Source organism: Pelodiscus sinensis, chromosome 2 (assembly GCF_049634645.1).
Source record: "Pelodiscus sinensis isolate JC-2024 chromosome 2, ASM4963464v1, whole genome shotgun sequence".
In the NCBI taxonomy this organism is placed as follows: Eukaryota; Metazoa; Chordata; order Testudines; family Trionychidae; genus Pelodiscus; species Pelodiscus sinensis.
Window position 1 is genome coordinate 244502151 of NC_134712.1, and position 20238 is coordinate 244522388.

Below are 20238 nucleotides of genomic sequence, written 5' to 3' on the forward strand. Positions count from 1 at the left end.
ATTTAAATATCCCCCGCGGGATTTAAATAAACATGGCCGCCGCTTTTTTTCCGGCTTGGGGAAAAGCCGGATAAGAGCGTCCAGACTGGCGCGATCCTCCGGAATAAAGCCCTATTCCGGAGGATCTCTTATTCCTACGAATAAGAGATCCTCCGGAATATTCCGGAGGATCTCTTATTCGTAGGATAGGGCTTTATTCCGGAGGATCGTGCCAGTCTGGACGCTCTTTTCCGGCTTTTCCCCAAGCCGGAAAAAAAGCGGCGGCCATGTTTATTTAAATCCCGCGGGGGATATTTAAATCCCCCGCGCATTTCCCTATTCCAACGTTCTAAATTAGCATGGCTATTTCGTAATAGGGGCCAGTGTAGACGTAGCCAAGATGTTTTCCTTATTTGGAGCTGCAGTGCACTGCCTCTTGATGGCAGCAGCAGCACCGTGCTAGAATTTTTATGGTTCTGTAATCCCTTCCAAACCATTATGGTTCTGTAATCCCTTCCCAATCATTACTTCTCACTAACACACATGTTTGTGGTATTCTCTATTTTTGTGCAATTTATTCAGCTAGAATGCAAGAAATATTGAATGCCTTAGTCTTCTGTCCATCTTCTCCTTGGAAGACTTCTTAACCTTCAACAGCCAAGGCCAGTGATTGGGATCCAAGCAAAATTTAGTAGTCTCTACATTGTTGCTATACTTCCTTTGAAGCACCATGCTCTGTCCACTAGAATTTGCTGCCATGGCTCAGCAGTGGTCAGAGAATCTGCTTCTAAGGAAAAGGAATGCTTCTTCCTTAAAAGCTCTGCAGCAGCCAATAGCTGGGTTTCTTCTGAGCCCTGCAGACAAATGTCTCAGTAGCTGTCCAAGGAAAAGGCAGTTAAATAAGAGAGTAGAGATTAAACAGTGATACTCATTAAGAACTATGAAGAGAATTCCCAGGAAGAGGCAGAAAGAGTTAGATAACCACCTTAAAGTAGGAGAGATTTCATAAGAGAAGAACTCTGTGCCACTAGACTTGTCTTTGCCAGTTGTTAGCAGTCAGTGATTTTGGGTGACAAAAAAGTATATCCTAGTTCAGGAGATTGATACTGTAAACTTTATTTATATTACCCTGTTTCAACCAATGAGATTCATGCTGGACACTTCTACGGCATCTACACTTTGGTGACTAGCAACTTCAGGCTATGTATTTTTTTTAAATTATAGACTGCAGGACCAGAAAGGCTCATTATGATCATCTAGCCAATCCTTATTCATAATAAAAGCCATATTAATTCACCCATTTATTTCTCCATCAAGATCATAACATTTGATTGGGTGCTAGAGCATTTAATGGAGAAAATACCCAATCTGGATTTAAAGATTTTAGATGATGAAGAATTTATCCTATACCTAGGTAAACTTTTCCAGTGGATAACTATCCTTACTTTAAAAAGTGTACCTTATATGAACAGACTTAGAAATATGGAGGTAAAATAAGAACTTTCTTAATATATTTTATACTGGGTCATTAACATACCTTAGTACACTGTTTCTCAAACTGTGCTCTGCGGAGCCCTTTCCAGGGGCACCACAAGGTTGACAAACTGGAAACATCGATAGGTACAACACATACAATCAGTGAACCACTGGGGCTCCGCATAAATTTTTACACATGTAAAGGGCTCCGGATCCCAAAAAGCTTGAGAACCGCTGCCTTAGCACATACCGTAGCAGAATCAATCAAGAAAACAGACTGACTTCAGTGCAGGGGGCCCAAATGCTACCCAAGAGCCAATACTACAAATACAGTACTTTGCCAGGAGCATGAAAGGTATTCCATTTGTTACCATTGCTCCAAAATCTGGTCGCCATGCTCCTTACTGCTTCATTTATTTCAGCACTTCTGTCTAAAGAGTAGGACCAAGGACACTCCCTTTTATCTTTACTTCAGAGAAATGGGGCCCGTACAGACAACTGTCTGACACGCAGTGCAACCTGGCCCCTCACACCAAGCTAGACCACTGCATGCTGGAACTTGCTGAATATTGTGGGCCCCTTGTAATGGTGGTTCTAGTTGGTCTCACAGGGTCTCAGCGAGGCTCGGACCCTCGGGCTATGTCTACACTGGCGGATTATTGCACAAGAACAGCCATTCTTCTGCAGTGTCCCCACACTGCCCATCTGCTCTTGCGCAGGAAGATTTACAGCAGAGGTGTGGTAAGAGAGGGCTTCGTGCGCAAGAGCTACGCTCTTTTTCTAACGTGTAAGTTCTCTTGCGCAAGAGCTCTTGTGCAAGAGGGCAGTGTGGACGCTCAGCAGGGGTTTCTTATGCAGGAAAGCCCTATGGCTAAAATGGCCATCAGAGCTTTCTTGCGCAAGAGAGCGTCCACACTGCCATGGATGCTCTTGTGCAAAAGCACAGCTGGCACATGGCAGTGTGGACGTGTTCCTGTGCAAGACTTCTTGCGCAAGAACCCTTGCGCTAGATGTTCTTGCACAAGAAGCCGCCAGTGTAGACATAGTCTCACTGTCCTGGGAGACTGGGGCTACTGTAGGTGTGAGGCATGTTTGGGGTGGGGGGTGTCCAGGCACCCCGGGGACTGTGGCACATCTGGGGACTGGTGGCTTTTGGCTGTGGCTGGTCTGCACTGCAGCCTGCGGGAAGGTGGCTGACCCTCGGGGGGGTGGTGGGAGTCAACCTCCCTTACTAGAGCGCAGTGGGACTGGCTGCTTTCAGGGCTGCCTCAGCAGGTGAATACATCGGACAATACCAACACCGGCTGACAGGGGAGGGGTTTCCTCTTCCCAGGTTACCCCGCCTGTGTGAAGAATGGCAGCTCTAATACTCCGCCCCGGGCCTTGCAGAATGGACTGGGAAAGGTGGGTGGTTCGACCCGGCTTGCGGGGAGGCAATAGCACAATCACCGCCCCCACCCCCCAAGAGTGAATGGTAGTTACCTTCCCTCCTGTGCAGAACTGTCGGCTTGATTGCAGCAAAATGGAAAGTTCCAAATTCTAGTCAGGGCCCAGGGAGGGGGAAGGGATGGAACTTTCTCATCTCAAGATTCTTTTGGCTGCCTGTGGAATCCAACGGCCGTAAACGGCGGCTCGCCGAATTGAAGACTGACGAGGAGACGCGAGACCTCCTACGTCATTGGCCTGCGGCCTCTGTAAAGGACAGAGCCCTAGCCGGGATGCGCGTAAAGGGTTAATGGGCTGGGAGCAGCCTCCGGGGGAGACGGGGGAGGAGGCGGTCCCGTCTCCTCCCCTCCCCCCAGTGTGTGTAAGATACAGCACGGCTCGAGCCGCACCAGGCGGAGGGGCAGCCCCCCCCCCCCCGTTTCCCTTGGGCTAGCAGCCGCCCGACGGCCACTCCCCTCCCTCAGACCGGCTCGCTGTCTGCCACGCCGGGCTGAGGCTGATGCCGCCGCGGGTCTGGTGAGTCCGCGCCTGGATGCTGATCCCCTTCTCCGCTTTCTTCTTCCGCAGGCGGCGGCGGCAGCAGTAGCTGCGGCGGCTCCGGCTTCTCCTCAGCCCCCGGCCGCCTCCGAAGGGATGCTGGAGAAACTAGAGCTCGAAGATGAAGGTAAGTCGGAGGCGCCCGCTGCGCGGCAGCCACAGACAGACAGACATTCCCGCCGCTCCGGCGCTGCTGCCTGCCGCTGACACGGGGCTCGCTCCTGGCCCTCATGCGCGGGGAGCCAGAGCGAGGCGCCCCGTGGGGGGAAGGGAACCAGCATTGGGGGGGGGGGGGGGAAGCCGAGACAGACGAGCCCGGTCTCTCCAGCGCTGCGCGCACCTCCGCTGGGGGCTTCTGCCCCAAAACTCCCTCCTCCCCCCCCCCCCGCTGCCCGGCACCCTGCTGCCCTTGTAAAGGTTGCGTTGCAGCCGCTCCTGCCCCTTCCCCCGCCCCTTCCCTTTCCCCCATGCTCGTCTCCGCTCATGCGGGATGTGGGGCGATCTCTTCCTACCCACCAGTCCCGGGTGGTCGCTGGGTGCTTCACGGCAGATAGCCCGAGCGAGCAAATGTCGCTTTTCGTCACCCTCCCCCGTGCTGGAGCCTTGAGCGTTTCTCCCCCTTATCGCTGAGCCCAGCTTTACATGTGCGGAGGAGGAAGAAAGCCTTGACACGTGTGGGGGGGGGGGGGGTTGTGTGTTTTGGTTTGCTTTTAAAAAACTTTTGTGTGTCTTGTTGATCACATGTACTTCAGACCTTGCCTTCAAGGTATAAATGACAGATGAAAGATCACAAAATTGGTAATATTATACCAGGTGGGACTATATTAGCAGAAAGTCATTTCACCAACTGATGAATTTCTTCAGAGGGATAGCAGAGTTAGTCTGTACAGGATAAACTTAAAAAACAACAGATAGTCTGGTAACCCTTTAAAGACTAACAAAACTTGTAGATGCTATCATGAGCTTTCATGGGCACAGCCCACTTCTTCAGAAGACCAGAGTGTTGGATGTCCAGAACTAAAATAAATAAGGGAGAAGAAAAAAATGGGAGGGAGGGAAAACAAGAAGAGGCAGTGGGTATAAAAATATCAAGGGGAAAACAGAGCTGGAATGTAACAGGAAAAACTTTTCTTTGCTGCTTCATGTTTTAGCTGTTAATTAGAAGGCTAAGAAATAGTTAACTTTGGACAGTGTTTCCCAATTTTATTTGGCCAGGGAACCCTTTTGAACTTGAAATAATTTTGCAGAGCCCCTGATTGACTGCGTGTTAACATCATCGTCCCCACACTCTGGCTAAGCTGGCATTACACCTGGACGCTTATCATGGCAAACACAAATGAAAATTGTCTTCCATAAAATTCAGGAATGAATGAAAATTCCATTCCATTACAATAATTCAGGTTGTAATGGAATTTTCTCGCTGAACCCCTATTTTCACTTTACAGAACCCCCGGAGTTCCACGGAACACCATTTGGGAAACACTGACTTAGGAGATAAGCTCCTGACTTGCATATTCCTTACAAACACTAAATTTTTTTTATAAAGAAGTTTATATATCTGCTCAAAATTATGGAAGAGAATAAACTTGTCTTTTTGGAGTGTAGGGTGTTGAAAACTTAAGATAGACATTTTTAGACATAATTGTGTAAATCATTTTCATAGTGAATGGCCAAACAAATCTAATGTGCATGTTCATGTTTTAATATTTTAAAGTAGCTAAAACTTCATGGACTGAATCTTACTGAGTTGGTAACAGTTTGGTATATTTTTATTTGCAGGCCACGTAGTCCTATATCTTTAAAAACTTTGAAAATAATAGGCTGAGTCATTCTAGTAAAAAAAAAAAATTCATAAACCAATATGCTAATCAGATGTTCTGCTTGGCAACTATTCCTTTCTGTAGTTGGTACTGCTGTGTACTGTAACTAGCTACACACTTCATCTTAAATTCCTTTATGACTCTTAAAGGGTTTTCTTGAATCCTACTGATTTGACTGCTTTTCTGAGACTCTTGCTCTAATTTTTAAAGCAAAAGGTAGGCCAGTCGAATGGATTCATGCCTTTTTTTGTCTTGGTGAATCCTCACCAGAGCAATAAAATCTGCTGCTCCAGTGAAACTTATTTAACAACAATATTTGATGCAAGGAATTCAGTCTCTGCATTTCATCTACTTAGTTGACTTCCTCTTTAAGTTGGAGAGTTAAATTGTAATGTGCAGAGACTGTCCTAACCTTATCTTATTGATTTGCTACAAACATTCAATTTTGGGAAAATATAAATCACCTTTACATTTGTTTACTGTCTGCTTTAATAGTAAGTATTTAGTAATATGTTGAAATGGATGTCTAGTCCTAAACAAACATTGTAATTTACACAAGATAGTACCGATTACTGTGATAGAATAATTTATTTTCCAGTGCACGTATCAGATAATTAAATATGAGCTGAGTCATCACTGCCAATCATTTTCACTAGTCTCAAATTTGTTTTAATTGTGGTATTTCTTGGAACTTTATTTTCCTCTATAAAACTGAAGAGGTATGTGGATCTTCTTTTAAATTGATATATGGGTTTGAGTGTTTGGCTTCAATTTTTATATTTTGGTTTTGGCATATGTCAGGGCAGTATGTTCCTCCATTGGTGGCGAGTACCTTGGTTAAGCATTTACATAGTAAATGTAGCCTCATTCAGAGGCATTTGCTGTCTTTGTGGGGAACCCATGTAATGTTTGGCTGAAAGGACAGTGATCAAAGCATGGGTATTAAAAATGTTTTATGAGTAAAATAGGTGGCAGAGGTTTGTGCAGAGTATTTCAGTCTAGAAAATGTTGATAAAACTAACAGCCATGCATACTTGTGTGTTTTGTTTTCATTGTCACAATATGTCTTCATATGTGAAGACAATTCACATACAAGTCCAAAGACAGTGGAATGCCTGTGTAAATGTTTACAATGTATATATATTTACTTCAGTCTTTCTCTGTTATTGTGATTACACTTACAGTAATGTTAAGGAAGGGAGAAAAGGAGGAGAGAAAACTAGTTGTGGTTATTTGGTAGAGGAGATGTGATGGGTGATAAGGTCATTCAGAAACAAAAAGCCTTTCAAGAATATAATTAGATTTCATGCCATGGATGCATGTTTATCACATATGTATGTATAATATCTAAAATGAGGTGTTTAATTAAAAACGTGTCTTCTAGCTGCTCTGATAAATGAATCTAGCTCTGTGTTTCACATATAGCTAGTTTCCCTAATAGTATGTCTTGTATATCAAATTATGCAGCAGTTCCTTTGGAACTGAATGTCTAATAGAAAGAAGCACTTCAAAATAGTCTTATGTCAGAATGGATCTTGCTTGTGATTCTTTTGAAAGCCTATACAAATGAGAGAATTTCACTGGCATTTTAATATAAAGGAATTAAATTTACACTAAACTAATTGTTTAAAATGAAGGGGGAAATGAAATGCTGTTTAGAGTACAAACCTTTCTTGTAACTTCATTTTTTTCTTGGAAGGTATGTTGCTTTGCAGAATCTGTTTTCTCAGAAGGGATGGTCTGTAGGTAAAATGGACACTAACTCTCACATCACACTTGTATTAGAAAATTTTGTACCTACTCTTGCTACAATTAACACACAAAATAACCATCTCCGAGAGAAATGTTGATTCTTCTTTCTTTCCCTCAATCCCCTTCCCTGGCTTGTTCACTTTGGACAGTTGACTGGACTCTTGTTAGTTTTGCTTTTTTTTTGGTCAGTTGCAAATCCTGTCTTCTGTACAGTAGAATGCTACTTTAATTCTTGAACTGGTTGCTCTTACTTACAGTCATGAAGAAGCATTCACTTGTATTAGCTGCAGCAGAGCTAAAACATATTAGCCAGAACATCAACATACACATAGAATGGAAGGATAGGAAGAAGAGATGGGCCAAGAAAGATTTAGTTTGCTTGGATCTGCCCAAAATGCTCTTCTAAACAACAGTAAGAAAAACAGATACACTTTTAATTATGAATAAAAGAGTGGATTACTAGAAAGCTCAGGATATGCTGTTTAAGTGGTGTCTTCTCTCTCAGAAAATGAACATTGACTTATTAAAACATTTTTAATTCAAGATAATTTTCTTTTTAGCAGCAAATGGAAATAAGATACTTGAAATAGGTTTTCTTATTTCATACTGTTACTTTTTTGGGAGGCAGGGACAACCAGTTCCTTGTTACACTGAAAAAATTTAACAAAACTTAATTTAACAAAGCGTGTAGTCAACCTGTGGAACTCCTTGCCAGAGGAGGCTGTGAAGGCTAGGACTATAAGGGTACGTCTAGACTACATGGCTCCGTCGACGGAGCCATGTAGATTTGTTTGTTCGGCAAAGGGAAATGAAGCCGCAATTTAAATAATTGCAGCTTCATTTAAATTTAAATGGCTGCCCCGCTCTGCCGATCAGCTGTTTGTCGGCAGATCGGGGCAGTCTGGATGCTCCCCTGCCGACATGAAAGCACTTTATTGACCTCCCCGGTAAACCTCATCCTACGAGGCATAATGGGGAGGTTGATAAAGGGCTTTCAGGTCGGCGCGGGAGCGTCCAGACTAGCGCACTGAGCCGACAAACAGCTGATCAGCTGTTTGTCGGCTCAGCGCGGCAGCCATTTAAATGAAGCCGCAATTATTTAAATTGCGGCTTCATTTCCCTTTGCCGATCAGCCTAATCTACATGGCTCCATCAATGGAGCCATGTAGTTTAGACACACTCTCTAACAGAGTTTAAAGAGAAGCTAGATAATTTCATGGAGGGTAGGTCCATAAGAAGCCAGGGGATAGAATTGGTGTCCCTGGCCTCTGTTTGTCAGAGGCTGAAGAAGGATGGCAGGAGACAAATCGCTTGATCATTGTCTTCGGTCCACCCTCTCTGGGGCACCTGGTGCTGGCCATTGTCAGCAGACAGGGTACTGGGCTAGATGGACCTTTGGTCTAACCCAGTACGGCCGTTCTTATGTAAAGCTGATGTTGAGTATATGCCTAATAAACTCGCACACGTGGTGTCACATCAAAGTAGATTCCTTCGTTTGTTTCACAGTTTTGGGTTGACTTGTGGAACTTCAGGATAGATCGTGTATTGCATAACTGCTCCAAAAACAAACATCTCCCCCCACCCCAAAAAAACCCCCCAAACCCACCCCACTCTACTCTCCAACTGCTTTCTGTATGAGATCAGTGTCAGGCTATAGTAGGCTTGGGGTTTTATTTTGCTTTTCGCAAAAGGGGGGAGAGTGAGGAAGCTAGCTTAGAGGTAGGAGAAGAAACGTGTTTTTGTGAAGTTAACAGAAAAACCTCAGATTTTTACCAGCATACTTTGAGTTCCTGGGTAGTTTTTATTTTGTTAGAGATGGGAGGGAGGAAATAACTGTTTACACTACTTATTGCAACTGTACCATGATCTTGACAGGAGAATCAGGATTCTCTTCACGTCATCAAATAGTCTAAAATTCCATTAGACTATCTATAGAAGTTCTCCTAGTCTCGGTGTTTACGCTACAGATATCAACCGCATTAAGGATGTTAAAATTTCCATCTATTAGTCAATAGGCACTTCTGCATTCCTCCTTTGAAATGTACAAGAGCCCCTGCATGGCTGCGCCCCTTTGAAACTGCTGCCTCTATGCATTTCAAAGGGGCAGTGGAGACCGGGGTCAGCTGGGGTGAGCTGACCCTGGGCTCCTCGCAGCATTTCTGCAGAACCTCGGATCAGCTGGGGACTCCTCAATTGACCCCAGGTTCTGAGGAAGTGCTGTGCAAAGGCAGCGTTTTAAGGGGGCAGCTGTTACACAGATCAGCTGTGCATCAGCTGTGCAGCAGCCACCTTGGGGTTTCAAAGTACCCCTCCTCCTGCTTTTCCCTCCCTTTGCTGCCTTTATCTCATAGAGGCAGCAAGGGGACGGGGGAGGTATATGTACTAGTCAAAAGATAAGGAAATGCTTATTGGATAGTTGATTAGTCTTTAACATCCCTAAACAACATACCTGTCAGCTGCAGTAATTTCGGTTGGTTCAGCATTGTAACTGTACCTTGGGTAACTGGTTCTGCTGCAGTGTTAACTCATAGTGTTTACTAGCTTATCCACCAGCACAACTTAAAGAAAATAAAGCGGCAGCACTTACTATACAAAAGCTGCAGTTGTTTTTCATGGTCTCATCCCAGATTAAAGGTTAGGAATAAATTCTTGTGATGCAGTATTCATACTAAGAATGTAGTGGAAGGAAGAGGATAATGGAAGAATATAATGCAGAAGAAAAAACTCATTGTTAACTGTCAGTAGGTACCTTAAATTAATAGGGTAATACTTATCAGAAAAGTCTAGTATGGTCTAAATTTTCAAAAGTAATGTGTGTGGGTATACAACACTCCTGGTAATACATCAAAGAATGAGATTTGTTTTTTTTCCCCCAACAGTGTCACTTTGACTCATATTTAGCTTTTGGTAAGCTGTAACCCATAGATCTTTCTACAATACTCCTTCCTAGGCTATAATTTTCACTTTCTGTGTGTGCAACTGATTTTTCCTTCCTATGTGGAGTACTTTGCATTTGTTCTTATTGAATTGATCCTATTTATCTCAGACTTTTTCTCCAGTTTGTCAAGATCATTTTGAATTCTATGTTCTGTGTGCCATTATCTACATCACTGATGAAAAGATTGAATAGAAGCAAACCTAGGACTGATCCCTAAGGAATCCCACTTTGTTATGGTTTACAATATGGCTGTGATCCATTGATAACTACTCTCTGGGAAAGGTTATTCAAACCGTTATACTAGTGCCATTTAGGTTGTATTTCCCTAGTTTGTTAATAAGGTCATGCAAGACCATATCAAAAGCCTTACTAAAGTCCAAATGTACCTCATTACTGTTCTCCCCCCCCCCCACCTCCCCATCCACAAGGCTTGTTGTTAATACATCTTTTCCTGTACTCAAGCATCTTCCTTCAACTGCTTCATATTTACTTTTCTTAAAAGTGCTTTATGCTGACACAGAGCTCTGTTTGTACTTCAGCATCACAGTGAGTGCCCATGAGGTACTTATACAGCCCAGAATGAACACTGGGCTCGTGGTTTTTAATCTTATAACTAGACCCCAAGTGTAGATAAAGAAATATATTGCTGTCCTGTCTAAATCCGCTCATACGGTGCCTGCTTTTCATTCCAAAAAAGTAGAAAGGGTTTCCTTTTCTAGACTGGCCAAAGGGGTTTTTGCAAAGCAATACATGGCCCAGGAACAAAAAATTCTTCCTCCAGAGCACTACTCACTTAGCACTGTAGTGTAGACATATCCTAATTTGAAATACTTAATTTGAATTAGCTTAATTCCAATTAACGCATCTACACACACAAACTATTTCGATATAGCGTTTTGCTAAATCAAAATAGTGCGTCCACACTGAGTGGACCTTGAACCAAAGTTAAGGCTATCTGGAACCAGTGCCGGCAGGGCATTAGATTAGGACTTAGTGTGTGGGGCTGCTGCCTGAGGCTAACTGAGCTCTGCGCTTAAGGGGACCCTACCTCCACCCCGGACAGACAGTTCTCAGGGTTCCCCGCTTGCTTGTCTACCTCAATGAGGGACAGCAAAGCAGTCCTGGTTTGGAGTGCCCTGAGCGCCCGCACTCGGGACACCACAGCACTTGGCCCCATGGAGCCAGAGTTGCCCCTGGGCACGCCGGTGCGTCTCGTGGGGTCGTTGCCATCAGCCCGGCTGCACTTGCTGCAAGCTGCCATCTGGGGGGGTCCATCGGGGGGCTGTTGGGATCCAGGAGGCCCTGTGGGAGAGGAGCCACCTCGGTCCTCCCCACCGGGGGCTCGTGCCCCATTCCTCTCTCACATCCATCCACTTACCCCTCCCTAGCTCCCATTCCTGATGTCAAATAAAAGACACGCATGTTCAAAAATAGAAACTGGGTTTATTAAACAAAAAAGGGGGGTGGGGGATGAACCTCTGGGGAGACTGGGAAAAGGAGGTGGGAGAGGGGAAGACCGAGGGTGGGAGAGGGGAGGGGGAAACCTGGGAGCTGGAAGGGGGAAGCAAGGGGAAGAAGGCAGAGGGGAAGCTCAGGGTTGGGGGTCTCGCCAGACCAACTTAGTTTTCATGCAAACCTGCTCCTGAGTTCGCATGTGGCCTTTGGTGGTCAGGCTGGTAGCTATCCTGCCATAGATGGCCTTATTCCTCCGTCTAGTGTGGAGATCATGGACGTTGGGGGCATCCCCCCCCCCCCCCAAACCTGAATAAGGTCCACGATCTCCACCCTGGACCAGGAAGGCGCCTGCCCTCTCCAGCCCCTGTCAGGCTCCTGGGAGCTGGCAGACTGCTCCTGGGGAGCGGTGGAGGGCTGGCTGCCAGTGGCTTGCTGGCTCATGTTTTGGGACCACTGGTTCAGGGGCCCCCATGGCCACTGCTGGCTCTGGGCTGGCAGGCTTAGAGCTAGCACAGGCACTGTGGCCAGAGTCTACTCCTTTAATAGCTCCAGGGCTGGGGGAGAGGAGAGTAAGTTTTCCTGGCTGTGCCCAGAGTGGCCACTAGGGCTCCCTGTGAAGGGCTGGAGGGCAACTATTTTGAATTAAGTGTCTACACAGCACTTAATTCAAAATAGCTATTTTGTATTTGGCGTTACTCCTTGTAGAATGAGGTTTACCAAATTCGAATTAAGTGCTCTGCTTTTTGAATTAATTTAGAAATAGTGGTTTGTATGTGTGACGTAGTGGGGGTACCTGGCTGGTTTCTATGCTGCTGGCTCTGGGGTAACCCCCACTGGCTGCCATGGGTACCACGACCCAGCAAAACAGGATGAGTCACTATGCAAACCAGTATGGCCAGACACCCCCTATGGAGAGGAACAAAGGACAGTGGAATGCTGCCCTGGCTGGGGGGCAGGGCTGGAAGAGAGTGAGTTAGTTGTTGGCTGGGAGCATGGAGGAGACAGCCTAGGGAAAGAGGCTGGAGTTTAGGGGCCCAGTCTCCCCCATCTCAAGGGGGCCTGAGGCATCCTAGCCCAGCTCTGTGACCAGACTACATCTGGGCTGTGCTGTAACCTGGAGAGGCAATAAACTTCCTCTATTCCACTGGCTGGTACAGTCTGTTTGTGCCATTTCGGGGTGCAGGAGACGGGGGACCCCCAACGCGCCGTCACAGTATGTATAGACACTATTAAAGTTAATTTGAAATAAAGTTTTGAATTAATTTTGCAGTGTAGACATACTTCTTAAGGGTAAGTGCCCAGATCCAGAAATTGAATCCATGTTTGTTGCATGGTAGCACTTGCAACTGCTGTAGGATCACTGAACTTGTTCATTACTGATTATTGTAGATCAACATTAAACCTTTTGGATCAGGGCCAGGCAAAATATAGCCTACTGGCTAGGCAAAATATGGCCCACTTGCCAGATCTGGCCCACCAAGCGCACGGGTGCAACAGGAGCGTCAGCCAGGCTCCTGACTGTCCCGCCCCTACATGCCAGTCAGAAAACCTGGCTCTAGGGCCCTGTTTCACAGTGAACAGTTGTGAGGGGGGGGGGGGGGGAGGAGGGGGAAGGGCTTCTCACACTGCTCCCTCCCTCAGCACAATCTCACTGCTCCCTTTGACAGGTGTGGGAAAAATACGGTCCCTCTTGCCTTGGCTTCATTGGAAACAGCAGAACAATTTTGGCTGAAATTCCCCCCAGTCTCTGTCCCCCCCAATCAGCCTTGCATTTAATATGGAAAACTTAAGCTCAGATGGTTAGCTTGGCAAACATTATAAACAGGTGAAAACTGCTTTATAATGGGAAGCGTTGGCAACCGAAGATGCTGTGCTGTTAGCTACACTTATACTTCTCTCAAACTCCTTTTGAGTTTTAAATTGCACAGATGCATTTTGGACCAACATAATTATCAATAATTTTAGAAAATCATGAGTTAATCCAGTGTATACCAATGTGATTTGTGCCTTTTTTTAAATCTTAATATTGGATTATTATAATGCACTCTACATGGGACTTCACTTTATATCCAGTTCGGCAGCTTTAAGGGTCACAGAAAACACCTGCCTCTTTGGTAAGTAGTGTTTGCTGATAGGCACTTATAGTGCCGGTGATTTGCACTAAACTCTTTCCCCCCCCCCCCCCCCCCCAGTTCAGACTAGCTCAGGTTCATTAACTTTCAGAGACTGAGAGACAGGATCTATCTACTACCCCCTTTTTTGTTTGTTTTTGTTTTTGTCTTTACCAATACATTTCAAAAGCCACATCTCATGCAACGCTGCTTGTACCCACAGATAACAAATTCTGCTGAATATCGGTTATCTTTGTGTGTATGTACAAGTAGCTTTGCATGTGATCTAGCTCTCAAAAATACTTTGGTCAAAAACAAAAAAAGGTGGTGGTTCTTTGAAAGGTTGCTGACTCATGATTCAGTACATCCATCTTTCTCTAGTAAATAAACTGCTTATGTTTAGCCCTCCCCCTTCTTTACTCCCCCTTCTTTAACCATGCAGTTTGTACATTTTATCACCAAGACTTCACATAGTGACCCATTCCTTGTCATATCTAATAAATTCTAACTTTATTCAAATCAATTTAAGTTAATAAGCAATTCATCAACTAATAATAATTGAACATACTGAAGTTATTACTACTTACCTGAGTGCAGACTCCAAGCTAAGGCTGAGGGGTTTGGAGCTTGGGAGGGGACTCTGTGCTGAGGCAAGAGGTTGGGGTTAAAGATGTAAAATCATGTTTAATTGGCTAGCCGATTAAATGTGATGTTTAACCAGTAAACCAATTAAAGGGGGATGTGGCAGGGGGGTGCTCTAGCCCAGCTGGCCTGGAGCAATCCTCTTGCAGCAGATGGGTTACTCTGGCCAGGTTGGAGGGCCACTCTCCAGGAAGGATCCCACAGGGCTGTCTCAGAGGGGTAGGGAACTTTCTCAGCCCCCCCCCCCCCTTGTTAATTGGAACTGGTAAGAATCACCCGTTAACCTTTCACATGCCAAGTTGGAGTGAATGGCGTAGAATCTGGGAGAGAGTTTGGCACAGAGGAGAGGGTTCTGACCTGGGGCAGAGTGTTAGGTATGGGTGGAAGTGTGAGGTGTGTAGAGTCTGGCTGGCAGGGACTTACCACAAGCCACTCCCTAGCCTGTGGCACAGCAGGGCTTAGGCAAGCTGCCTTCATACTGTGACCCCATGCTGCTCCCAGAAGCAGCTTGCTGCTAGCACATCTTTACATGTCCAGTGGGGCAGGTGTAGCAGTCCTTATAGGATTGCGGGGAGGTCACAGACTAGAGTTCAGAAGGGCTAGTGGGGGGAGACTGAAGCAGAGACACTTTGGAACAGGGGCAGAGGCTCCCTAGCCTCTTTGTCAGGGTTAGCAGGGGAGAGGCTCCCCACTTCTCTAACATTACCTCCTTCTCCACCCTCCTTACCTCCAGCCCAAAAAAACCCTTGTTTTGTATTTCTCCTACTCTCACCCAACATTGCAGGTTATCACCCAGCTCCCTACCAGCAGTTATTTCCCTCTCCCTCAGCTCCTTCACTACCCTTGACTCTCCCCCAAACCTTTACACTGCTTCTGAGGGTGCAGGAAACTCACTTCTGTATTGTAGATTAAATGAATTATACTCAAAATTGTCTTAATATGCCTACTAAGAGATCTATTTGTCAGAAATGTTTTTTTCTGAATCTTTGTATTGTTATAGACATAGATACTGACCATTTTTTTTTAATTTCCAAAATAATGGAAACTGGCATGATTCTTTTTATTTTGACAAATAAAATGCAGCATTTTAAAACATTATGTATAGAAGTTATAATTTTTGGTGCAAAATTCCCCCCAGAGTACACTGTGTGAAAAAATCTTATGTTCATGTACCACAAATGGAAGGGGGTGAGAAGAATCCTAAAAGGGATATTTTTGCATTTAGGTTTATTGTACTATTGTAGTATTCAACCTTAATAAACAGGGTGGATACAAAAAAATCAATGGTTTTTAAAAATTAAAAAATAGCATTTTTTATTTCAGATTCTTTTGATAATGCTTTGAGGGGAAAAAGTATGTAAAGATAGTTTTAATTGATGTACATTATAGCTCAAAGATCTCATAATGGAATAGAGATTATACTTTTAATTTTGCATTATGATACAATATATTCATGTAGTACTTAAGAAAAGTTTTGTAAATGAGTTCCAATTATTCATGTATTAGAGACCTAATCTTATGTGGTTTGAGTCTTCTGTATAGCTTTAGGTTAATCTCTATACCCAATCAGACTCAGTGCTTAGTCTAAAACAGTGTTTCCCAAACTATGGGCCACGGCCCGATACTGGGCCACTGGAAAAAAATACTGAGCCTCAGCATGGTTGCCGGGGTGTTCCAGGCTCCCAGAGTGCCCGTGTGGCACCGGGTCCGCCAAGCCCTTGGCCGGCCTGGGCATAACCTGCAGCCTGATGTTCCAGCTCTCAGCAGAGGTGTAGCTAGGGGAGGTCAGGAGCAGGGGGGAGAGGAGAGCCGGCCACCAGAAGCAACACTGGACACGAGAATCGGGGCGGGCTTTGGAGATTTGGGGCGGAGGGGCAGCCGGTGGAAGCAGAGCTGGAAGGGGGCTGGCCGGGAGATCAGGAGGAGGAGTAGGGAAAAAGCAGCTGCCGGAGGTAGGGCTTGCCTGGGGCATCGGAGCTGGCTGGGAGAGATTGGGGGGCCAGTGGAAGCAGGGCTGCTGGGGGGCGCGAGGTAGGGGGTAGGGAGCTGGCTGGGGAAGATGGGGGAGATTGGGAGGAGAAGCAGGGGAGAACTGGGTATCTGGGAGGAGGTTGGAGGAAGTGGGGCTGTCCAGAGGCGCAGCGGGGGGAGCAGGACTGACCCAGCCATATGTAGATCTCGGGGCGCTGCCCACCCCCACACCTCCTGCAAAGCATGAGTGAGTCTGGCCTGGGGATTCTATTGTGCCTCCCACCCCCTCGAGTAGTTGCAAACTGGCTGGCTGGTAGACACACTCATGCAACCTGAGCACAAACTGATACAACTAGTAATAATAAAACGCACCTAATGAGAAAATACCAGACATGTTATATGTCTGGTATTTTCTCATTTTGTTTTTTATGTGTGTATATTTTTGGGCTGCAAAAAAACAGTACTGGAAAAAAAAGGGTTCCAACTAAAGTAAAAGGTTTGGGGAAACCCTGGTCTAACCAGCTTTTTGTCTCTTACACTCCATTTATCCAATCCATATTCTTTAACTTGATGGCAAGAATATTGTGGGTGACCATATCAAAAGCTTTGCTGAAGCTGAAACTGGGGGCTTTGGGAGGACCAGAAACAACTTATTTGAATATTCATCATTTGATTGATTGATATGCAAATGAATGTTACCGGTCCTCCAAAAGCTCGTGAATGGATTTACTGGTCCCCGTGTCAAAAACTTTGGGAACCCCTGGTCTAAAAGACACTATCAGAGATGGTTAGTTTTGCAGTTCTTTGGATTTGTGTCCCCAGTGCTAAAACATTTTTGCTGTTAACAATCATGTTTAAATAATCTATAGATGTGAGAAATAACAGACCTCAATCCTATTGTCCTTTTGCAAACTTGTGTACACAGAATCAATCCCTTACCTCTCTTTAAAAGTGCAAAGTTTGAAAACAAGTTCAATGAACAGAAGACTGTTGGGGGCAAAATAGATCAGACAAGGAGAAGAAATCTGGAGATCAATGTGAAAAGGGAGGGACAGACAGGAGAAACAAAAGTGAAACTGAGCAGCATATTCCAAAGTGTAGCCTTTTATTTGAGATCTATTGTACCATTCTTTCACTAAAAGGAAAAACCTATAATGGCAGCAGGCCATTAAAATATTCCCAAACTGGGTCTCTTACCAAGTTCCTTTACCTATGGGTAAGACAATGCAACAAAGAAATGCAAGGCCTGGTTGCCAGAATGAAACAACATCTTGAGAAGTGTTCTTTCTCAGGAGGAAGCTGTATTGAAGATGATGAAAGGAACATGTCTGAACATGCAAGATCTTTAGGTTGGTAAACTTTTTTTATTTCATAATTAAGGGCTGCCTGTCTTCCTTCCTCTAGGGATGGAGACTCCACTACTTCCCTAGGTAACCTATTCCAGTGCTTCACCACCCTCCTAGTGAACTAGTTTTTCCTAATATCCAACCTGGACCTCTCCCACCACAACTTGAGACCATTGCTCTTTGTTCTGCCATCTGTCATTACTAAGAACAGCCTCTCTCCATCCTCTTTGGAACCTCCCTTCAGGAAGTTGAAGGCTGCTATCAAATCCCCCCTCACTCTTTGCTTCTGCAGACTAAACAGACCCAAATCCCTCAGCCTCTCCTCATAAGTCATATGCTCCAGCACCCTAATCATTTTGGTCGCCCTCCGCTCATCAGATCTCGGAGGGCGTCCACATCCTTTTTGTAGTAGGGGGCCCAGAAGTGGACACAATACTCCAGATGCGGCCTCACCAAATCCGAATAAAGGGGAATGATGACATCTCTGGATCTGCTGGCAATGCTCCTCTTAATGCAACCTAATACGCCATTAGCCTTCTTGGCTACAAGGGCACACTGTTGACTCATATCTAGCTTCTCATCCACTGTAACCCCCCAGGTCCTTTTCTGCAGAACTACTACTTAACCAGTTGGTCCCCAGCTTGTAACTATGCTTGGGATTCTTCCGTCCCAAGTGCAGGACTCTACACTTGTCCTTGTTGAACCTCATCAGATTTCTTGTGGCCCAATCCTCCAATTTGTCTAAGTCATTCTGTACCCTATCTTTGCCCTTAAGCGTATCTACCTCTCCCCCCAGCTTAGTGTCATCCGCAAACTTGCTGAGGGTGCAATCCATCCCCTCATCCAGATCATTAATAAAGATATTGAACAAAACCGGTCCTAGAACCGAACCTTGGGGCACTCCGCTAGAAACCGACCGCCATCCTGACATCGAGCCATTGATCACTACCCGCTGGGCCCGGCCTTCTAGCCATCTTTCTATCCATCTTACCGTCCATTTATCCAATCCACAATCCCTTAACTTGCTGGCAAGAATATTGTGGGAGACCATATCAAAAGCCTTGCTAAAGTCAAGGTATAAAACATCCACTGACTTCCCCATGTCCACCGAGCCAGTTACCTCATCATAGAATCTAATCAGATTGGTCAGGCACAACTTGCCCTTTGTGAATCCATGCTGACTACTCCTAATCACTTTCCTCTCATCCAATTGCCTCAATATGGATTCCTTAAGGATCCCTTCCATGACTTTTGCAGGAACCGAGGTAAGACTGACCGGCCTATAGTTCCCTGGATCATCCTTCTTCCCTTTTTTGAAGATGGGCACTACATTTGCCTTTTTCCAATCGTCCGGGATCTCTCCCGATCTCCACGAGTTTTCAAAGATAATGGCCAATGGCTCCACAATGACATTTGCCAACTCCCTCAGTACTCTTGGATGCACTAAGTCCGGACCTATGGATTTATGTACGTTTAGCTTTTCTAAATAGTTCCTAACCTGTTCTTTACCCACCACGGACTGTCCATCTTCATCCCATCTTGCGTCACTTGGCTCAGAAGTCCAGGAGTCGACCTTGTCCGTAAAAACAGAGGCAAAGAAAGCATTGAGTACTTCAGCTTTCCCCACATCATCTGTCACTAGGTTACCTCCTTCATCCATTAGGGGCCGCACACCCTTTCTGATCACCTTCTTGTTAACATGCCTGTAGAAACCTTTCTTGTTATCCTTCACATCCTTAGCCAGTCGCGATTCCATTTGCGCTTTCGCCTTCACCCCCCGGCATTCTCGAGCTATACCTTTAAACTCCTCCCTGGTCATTTGTCCAAGTTTCCACTCTTTGTAAGCTTCCTTTTTGTGCTTAAGTTCACCAAGGATTTCCCCTGTAAGCCAGTCCGGTCTCCTACCATGTTTGCCTCTCTTGCTACGCGTCGGGATGGTTTCTTTCTGTGCCTTCAATAAGGCTTCTTTAAAATACTGCCAGCTGTCCTGGACTCCTTTCCCCTTCATGTTAACATCCCAGGGGATTCTGCCCATCAGATCTCGGAGGTAGTCAAAATCTGCTTTTTTGAAGTCCAAGGTGTGTATTTTAGTACTCTCTTTTCTTCCTTTGGTCAGGATCCTGAAATCTACCGTCTCATGATCACTGCTTCCCAGGTTGTCACCCACTTCCACTTCCCCTATTAGTTCCTCCCTGTTTGTGAGCAGGTCAAGCTGCGCACGGCCTCTGGTCGGATCCTTCAGCACCTGTGTCAAGAAGTTATCCCCAACATTCTCCAAAAACTTCCTGGATTGCCTGTGTACTGCCGTATAGGTTTCCCAGCAGATGTCAGGGTGATTAAAGTCCCCCACGAGAACCAGGGCCTGCGATCTGGAAGCTTCACTCAGTTGTCTGAAGAAAGCCTCATCTACCTCATCCACCTGATTCGGTGGCCTGTAGCAAATACCAACCACAACATCAATGCTGTTGTTTGCTCCTTTAAACTTAACCCATAGACTCTCAACAGGTTTTTCTCCCTCTTTATACTGGAGTTCAGAGCAATCGTAGTGCGCTCTTACATACAGTGCAACTCCTCCTTTTCTCCCCTGCCTGTTGTTCCTGAACAGTCTATACCCTTCCATGACAGCGCTCCAGTCATGCGAGGCATCCCACCAAGTCTCTGTTATCCCAATTAAATCATATTTCTTGGTCTGGGCCAGGGCCTCCAGTTCTTCCTGTTTGTTGCCCAGGCTTCTCGCATTAGTGTACAAACACTTCAGGTAACCA

The 20238-nt window shown here is 45.5% G+C and overlaps 1 protein-coding gene across 18 annotated transcripts in view; it reads left to right on the forward strand.

Annotated features, from left to right (window-relative positions):
- PRKAG2 (protein kinase AMP-activated non-catalytic subunit gamma 2) overlaps window positions 1-20238 on the forward strand; it is a 385760-nt gene that overhangs the window by 265414 nt on the left and 100108 nt on the right. For 17 of the 18 annotated variants that reach the window (XR_012902124.1, XR_012902125.1, XR_012902126.1 and 14 more), the window contains one exon: window positions 3469-3565. Coding sequence is in view for 15 of the 18 variants with exons in the window: in XM_075922807.1 (XP_075778922.1) it covers window positions 3469-3565 (97 nt within the window). In the remaining 3 variants the exon portion in view is untranslated. The remainder of the gene's footprint in view (window positions 1-3468; window positions 3566-20238) is intronic. The other variant, XM_075922820.1, reaches the window with a different exon arrangement.